This window comes from Limulus polyphemus, unplaced genomic scaffold (assembly GCF_000517525.1).
Source record: "Limulus polyphemus unplaced genomic scaffold, Limulus_polyphemus-2.1.2 Scaffold35, whole genome shotgun sequence".
Taxonomy (NCBI): Eukaryota; Metazoa; Arthropoda; class Merostomata; order Xiphosura; family Limulidae; genus Limulus; species Limulus polyphemus.
In genome coordinates, this window is record NW_013665645.1 from 1,541,064 (window position 1) to 1,549,284 (window position 8,221).

General features: G+C 34.3%; 1 protein-coding gene across 1 annotated transcript in view; it reads left to right on the forward strand.

The window, feature by feature from the left end:
* LOC106460791 (transcription termination factor 2-like) overlaps nucleotides 1-8,221 on the forward strand; it is an 81,237-nt gene that overhangs the window by 6,695 nt on the left and 66,321 nt on the right. The window contains exons 3-4 of the mRNA XM_013920535.2: nucleotides 1,158-1,520; nucleotides 5,418-5,517. Of these exons, the coding sequence (XP_013775989.2) occupies nucleotides 1,158-1,520; nucleotides 5,418-5,517 (463 nt within the window). The remainder of the gene's footprint in view (nucleotides 1-1,157; nucleotides 1,521-5,417; nucleotides 5,518-8,221) is intronic.

Sequence of the window (8,221 nt, forward strand, 5' to 3'; positions counted from 1 at the left end):
CTAAGGAATATGGGAAAACTCCATAAAGAAGGTGTTTGGGTGCCTCATGAACTCTCCAATGATCATCGTTTCCAACGTGTGAACATTGTTTTATCTCTTCTGGTATGTAATGCATGTGAACTATTTTTGGACAGAATTGTCACCGGTGATGAAAAATGGATTCTCTATGCAAATATTAAACGCCCAAAACAACAGTTCAGTCCTAGACAAAAACCACTTCCGATCCCAAAATCTGGACTCCATCCGCAGGAAGTGATGCTTTGCATTTGGTGGGACATCAAAGGAGTATTTGATTTCGAACTCCTCAATCCACAGCGAACTGTCACTGCAGAGATCTATAATGTTTAAATCAAGCCCTTCATCAGAAATGTCCTTCACTCATCAATTGGAAAGGTGTTCTTCTTCTTCATGACAATGCACGTCCACATGTGCCATGTTTGACGCAACACAAGATTATGGAGTTGGGTTGAGAAGTTCTCCCCCACCCACCATATTCTCCACATATGGCACCATCGGATGACCATCTTTTTCATTTGCTGCAACACCATCTTAATGGGAAAATGTATGCAAATGTGGAAGGTGTTAAAGAGAACATTGACATGTTTTTTGCTTCTAAGCCAAGTGATTTTTTTAACAACCTGATTCTAAGATGGAAAAGCATCAGCGATAAGAATGGAGACTATTTCATTTAATGAATGTTTTGTTTTGATATATAATTTGTTTGGGTTCTTTCATCTAAAAAAATGACATTAATATCTTAACGACCTAATACAACTAAACTTAATGTCCTTAACTGGTCATACTGTTTCAGACATTTTAAGGTATATGGTTAAAAATGCCTTTAACAATGAGGGTATCCAAGTAATGATTCTAATCAGAATAAATTATGTTTCTTCTGTGTTGATTTATGACATTTTGTACAACTGGTCAGTTTCTTATAAGGAAGTAGCTTTTTTAAATTGTACATATCCTTTTGGTTTTGATATATATATTCTCAGCTTGCTTTTAAGCAGAAGCTATTAATAACTGTACATATATATATATATATATATATAATAAAACTAAGAATGTTAAAACTGGTACAATATATTAGATTATCCATTGCATACATACATAAAGATTTTAATATGAAAAAAATATGTTTCTGTTTCTTTCAGAATCATCTGGGGAAGACTTTATTTCCTTGAAATCAGATGATCCTGAAAGTTATGATGATAAGGAATCTACATCAAGATCTGGAAATGAGAAACATTTTGAAAAGTTTTCATATACAACTAGTATAAAACAATTCATTTCTGGGAAGGGTCCTGAAAAAAATAATGGTCAATCAGGTAGTCACCAGAGTATCAAAACATATTTTAAGTCTGTGAAATCAGGGACAGTTTCTAGAGTTTCTGAACATATATCAAAATCAACCCAGTTTATCAAACAAGAAAAGCCTGAAGAAGGTCAGAGGAAGATGCAGATGGTTGATAATGTAGGTCAGTTGTCAAAACATGCTCTACAGCAATTATATCCTGGTGAGTAGTCAGACTTGTAATTTGTTGTATGTGCAGTCATTGATTGTGTATTAGTTCCATGTGGAGTTTAAAAAGTTTCTTGTGTAGGCTAAGAAATATGTAAAGAATATGTTATACTAAGAAAAATATTCAAAATTAAAATACCTTCCACATTTTATAAATATTTCATGTCGTAAAGCAAATAACTGTGTATTTTAGTTATCAATGGTTCATTGTAACTTCTTAATTTTATAAAAACAAAAATTAGTATTTTCAATTAACCCTCTTGCCGTGGTCAGATGGTTAAGGCACTTGACTCATAATCTGAGGGTCACGGGTTCGAATCTCAATCCCAACAAACATGCTCACCCTTTCAGCCATGGGAGCATTATAATGTGATGGTCAGTCCCACTATTCATTGGTAAAAGAGTTGGCAGTGAGTGGTGATGACTAGCTTCCTGTCCTCTAGTCTTTTACTACTAAATTAGGGACGGCTAGCACGGATAACCCTTGTGCAACTATGCGTGGAATTAAACACAATTTTCATTACTCAGGCAATGCATATTTGTTATAGCCTTCAATCTTATTTGGTTACAGAGCCATGAAATAGACAACCAGACCCCTCCTGCCACGTACACCTGTCACATCCTCTTTTTCAAAAACTGCCAATAATATTATTTATAACCAATAGAAAGGAAAGGTTTTAATCCATTGAATGGCATATTATATTATGTTGTTTTCTGTACAGAAAATTATCAGTTTCTCTTGCAGTTTACCCTTTATTTCTGCAGGAATCAAATTGACGAGCCTAGCTGAATTCCTAAAAGCTCTTGCTGCATAGTTAGAAAGCCAGAAAATTTGTGATAGTTATGGGACATTGTCTGCTTTTAGCATGTTATTATTCTGTGTTCTTTGGTGCATTATTTAACTAAATATAAGATTAATTAGTGCACTACTACTATTAGTATAAAAAAAAAAGTAGGGTTAAGTGTCATCAACAGTCAACAGGAAAGAAAAAAAAAGTAAGTACTTTTTTCCTGTTTTTCATGTGTATTCTTTATTCATTATTACAAAAGTAATTCAAATGTAAAAATGGGAAAACTTTTTATGTTAAGGTTATATTAGGTGAAATAAATAATTATAATATAATATATTTTTTAAGGGGTATGCTTACGAGTAGGTCATGCGTAATGTAATTTGATAGCGTAACATGAGCTGCACATTTGCTGAGTGATTTACAACTTATAAAGGTGCATGTAATAATTAGAGAAGGTTCAAAGAGCAAGAAAACTAAAATTTAAATGTAAACAGATGTATACTGTTATGAGTTTAAAGCTATGTAGGATAAATAAATGTAGTTTCATATTACAATCTGAAGTCATTCTAGAAAATGAAATAGGGTAATTTGGATTTTTTTTTTTGTGGTTACAAGGTCAGTCAAATTGACGAACCTTGTATAAAGTTAGGATAGAAAAAATATCAGATAAAATATGAAGTTTTACTGAAGAAAAATGTTTAAGATTTATTTAGGAGGTTTTAGAGATTATGCATGTAAAAATTTGAGATTTTTGAGACAAAGAAAAGTATGTTCAATTTTAACGTGAAACTCTGACTAGAATATACTAATACTATTATATTCTTGAACAAATCTTTTTTTAAATTACTTCATTAAAAAATCTGATTTTTTGAGTACAAAAGGCTTTTAATGTGTACTAAAAGTTTAATGATAAAATTATAATAAGTTATATATTAATACCAAATAAAAGAAAACTATATCTGTAGTCTTTAATCAGACAATCACAGTGTAGTTTTTGTTGAATATTGGGTTTAACTTATTTTTAGTTAATATGTGTTATTTCACATCTAGGTTCATTACATCACAACTTAATTGAAAAAAAGTTCAAAAATGTAAAAAAAAAAAAAATTAATCTGAATGAATTATTATTTTAAGTGATGTCATGTCATCAGGTTTTGGATACATTTCTCATTTCATATATTTGTCCTCATCAGATAAGAATATATATTATTTAAACAACAAAAATTATAGAAATATTTTCTTGTCCTGTTTGAATTTTTAGTTTGGATCATTTTAAGACAGAAAAGGTACATTCGTACTTAAGCATTCAGAGTGAAAAAAAATTGCCTTTTTTGAACCATAAATTCACAAAATGTAGAACTGCTGGAATTTTTATCAAAAGTGAAAACCATAAATGAGATGTACAGATTCCTAGATTGTGAGGGTATTGGTGTTAAAAAAAAATAGTGGGGTCCAATCACAAGAAACATATTGGAGGCAAGTATATTTTATAGATGTATGTACATATGATGACATAACTTCTGAATGTTATTGTACCTCTGCATGGAAAATAATCAATAATCAACAGTAAATAGTTTTAAAGTTTTTGTTTCTCTATCTCATTATGTCAATATTTTGAAGTGTGTTCACACAAAAGAGGAACCTAAGTTCTTTCCACATGAGGGATTGTTGCTATGTCCATCCAGAGATAAAGTAAAATATTTGAAATGAATGATTTTATAATGAAAATAAATTTATTTTATGAGAGGGAATTTCCTTCCCATTGTTCCCTTCTCCGTTTTCAACTAGCACGTACTAAGTACAGAGTTGAGTATGTTATATTAAAATGCTTTGGAATATGTAAATCAGCAAGTCACAGGAAAACAACAGCTTATATAGAGTTGCTGTGGAATGGCATGTATTAGAACTACATTTTAGCATTGTTTGTTTTTTGTAGGTAGTGTGATGCCACTAAAATTGGCTACTTTTGTGAAGGGTATGTAACAGTCTTTTCTGATGCAAAATATTTATATACTCAGATCATAAAGAGATTGGGGATTTAGAATTTCCAATATATGGTTATCTCTTTTACCTAATTGCATTGGAAAACAAAAGATTATGGATCAACTGGGTACCAAGACCTGTAAGAAGTCATACTCAAACCATGGTAAGCAAATGTAGACATGTAGCACATGAGAATCAGTGAATACGAAGGTCAATGACAAAAGCCATCTACATGCCCCAGGCAACAGTATGCAGTAAAATCAAGAAGGATCTCCATCTGCAAAAGAGAGCAATATCATATGGGTTCACAAAGATAAGGCTTCTGTTGCACATTTCAAGCAGTTGGTGAAGGAAATGGGTATTCATGCTATTCCATATCAAGACATACTGGTCAAGTCACCAAACTTCATACCTGTGGATTATTGTGCAATTGGACTATTGAAACAGACTGGGAAACTTTTGTCTTTGTACACCAGATTGTTTAGAAAAGCATGCAGGGAGGGGTGGTGTGCTTACGACATGGCAGCCTTACTATGGGCCATTTTCAGTGGAAACTGTGCTGCAAGGCTATTGTCAAAATAATCACCAGATAGAGCATGACTGGACTTTGCAACATATTCTGTAACATTGTGGTAAGATTTTAAAATGGTTTTAATATAATGTACTCAACCCTCTGTATAAGTGCCATTTAGTGTGTGCATATGCATGAGACTGCTTACCATGAGACAAATTTTTATGTGAAAGGTTAAAAAGTTATAAGTAATTGGAGAGGTTAGATTGATGATGATGATGATATTGTCAGAGTATAATTTACTATATACCCCGTGTTGAGTAGTTATTTTTAATCCTTGGTAATTTTTAAAATGTAGAGTGGGTTATATCTATATGTATGTGTGTGTGTGTGTGTGTTTGTTGGGGGAAAAGTGCCATTGAAAAATTTGCAGCATCAAACAATAAGAACACTACATTGAATAAAGGAACTGTTTTCAAAGAATGCTCAAATTATATCACTGACCTATTATTTAATGAGCTTCATGTTTTCTTTCTTCACTAAGCATGTATTCATTAAGTTTTGAGTCTAATCAATATTTTTTTATTCTAAATGTTTTATTCTTAAGCCAAACTTGCTCAACACACTTTGTATGGAGGACGAATGACAGAGTCACGAAAGGCTGAAGTTCAGTCAGTTACAAAAGAAGCAATAGAAAAACTGCACAAGTATGCTCACTAGTATTTGTATTTCTTTTTCATAGTGTTATTTTTAAGTACTTAATATGTCTCCTATATCTTCTGATTTGTGTAGTATATTTAGTCAGTGTTTATATTATTAATATTTTTCTTAGTTGCACAATTTAAGGCATATTTTCATAGAAAGCCTGTTAGCATATGTGTGGGCATCAGGAATAACATAACTAAAGATAAGAGATGCATTTTCATAATCACCAGTTTCAGATCTCTGAACTCTTTTTCTTTTTTCAGAATGATACCTCACCCATGCACACAGAATAACATAATTCCTTCTCACATCTGCCTATGAGATGTGCATGCAACTAGTCTTGACATACCTCCCACCTAAAAAAATGTGTTTACTGTGAACAGCATTAGTTCAGGGTTACATCATGCAATAATAGTCCTTCATAAGGAGGAAGGCAACGCAACCTCCTTGTGCAGTAGATACTCCTAAGCATTTGCACCCAAAATAACTTTATTCTTTTCCTCATCATTGTTTAGAATGGATGTTTCAAAATTAGTAAATTGCTTGAGATTTGTGATGGTTGCCAACTGATCTAAATTTCATTTAGATTTCCTTGGTTTAGTGTTCATGATTCACATAAACAGTATTTTTTTTTCCTTTTAAAAGGAAAAAAAAATCATAGTGATGCTTCTTGCTATTATGGATTCTCAGATGATAGTAACTACCACCTTGTTTAATGATAGTGATGATGTTCTTAACATGGGACCTGTGGCTATTAGGGGATCACTGTATGTAGAGGACATGACAGCCTTTGTTCATTGTATTGTGGGTTCCCTCATGCACATTGGGTCTCCTCCTTCCAACCATTTGGTGAACATTTGCTCTCACCAATTTGAACATGATCAGGATGATGATGATTTTGACTGGCTATTTCTTTCCCCAGGGTTTGCTATAGACACAACTTTATTTGTAGGGGAAAATTTTCATCTTTCTAATCTCTTATTTGACGTGATTTTGAAGGTATGTTCTTTGTCTTTCTTCCTTCAATTGACATTAGGATCCATGCTGTCTTGTTTATTGAACAACTGCAGACACGTACTAACATGGTCGTCCTCCTTATCTACTGTACTGACATAAAATTGTCCTTCATTTCCATTTCTTGATATCCACCTGAAGAATGGATCCAATTTTAGTCTTCATTGCTTTCTTGCCAACGTCTTGCATTACTTCACATCTCTTCACGTTATGTTTGAGGCACTTCACCATGCTCTGGAGGTGTTTTCTGGAAAGCATCATTCTTTTTACCACATTGGCCCATATTCTTCATCTGCTCATCATTGTCTACATGAATTTCTTGTCTTTCTAAACCTTGCCATTCTGTTTCTGTTCCTAAGCCTGCTGAATCTTCATCTCCCCTTCTTGATGTCAGAGTCATCTCTCATCTTGTTGATGATTACCCTGTCAGGTCTGGCTTTGTGTGTGTGTGTGTGGGGGGGAGCATCTGTCTCTTTTCACCAGCCTTTGGTCTCCATTTTTGTCCAACATATGTGTTCTTCAGGTTCTCACCCACAGCCTATTTCTCCACTTCTCCTCCTTCCATTTCCTTTTTTCCTCCCCTGATCTTTATTTTCAGTGTCTCAGGAATGTGGTCTCAGATGTTTTTTTTTGTGAGCCTCAAGAAGACTATATGGAGGTTTCTTTTCACCTGGACTGTGGATGACCAAGGTCAATGTTGGATGCCTTTTTACATATTCCAGTCACCCCATTTTCCACCCGTTTTCTTTGTACCTTCAATTAGAATAGCATCTTCTAGTTCTATGCTCTTTCTTTGGACATTGTGTCTGTTCCTTACGCCATCAGTCGAGTCTTGGGGTATTGAACTGCCTTGTTAGTGAAGTTGGGCTGAGGTTCCATTATTACATGGACGATTGGCTTCTCCTAGCCCATTCTTGGGAAAACTCCTTTGTGTTTCTCCTCTCTATTCTTCTGTGTAAGGCTGCTCAGCTAGCTGTTATATCAAGTCTTCCAAATATTTTCTCCCATATATTTCATACATTTGGTAGTTTTTTTCAATTCTCATGTCAGTAAGGTCAGCCTTCACCACTCCACCTACAAGCAATGGAATGTCTTCTCACCAAGACTTGCTCTTCTCTTTTGTATTCTGTATGGGAGGTTCTTTTCCTTAAAACTCTGGCTTCCCACGAGCCACTTGTTCTTTTAGGCCACATACACATGAGCTTCTTCCAGTGGAAATTATAGGACCAGTGGAACCTTTCTTAAGCAGGATCTGTTGTCTTTAATTGTACACCTCCTCTTCTTAAGGAGGAATGTGCCAATACCAAAGTGTACATTCCCTTGCTGCTGCCCCCAACTAGATCTCCATTTCTTCACAGATGCTTAGGTGCATCTCTGAATGACAACATGACTTTGAGTGTCTTGGCTCCAGAGGAGAGTTCACTCCATGGCTGTGTACTTGACTTCTCACTGTTATTTGATCATGTTCCTATTTCCTCCTCCTATTTATGGATCATTTGGTCATAATCCATTCTGACAATTCCACCGTCATTTTTTATGTCATATGTCGGTGGGTGCCTACCTGTTCCAGGACTCTTTGCTTCCATGCATGTGAACTGCTATTTTGGACTCATTCCATTAACCCGATGACTACCGGCTACTAACTTTCTTAGTAGGCAATGCAAGTCTTGCTATATTTCATTCCAACAATAA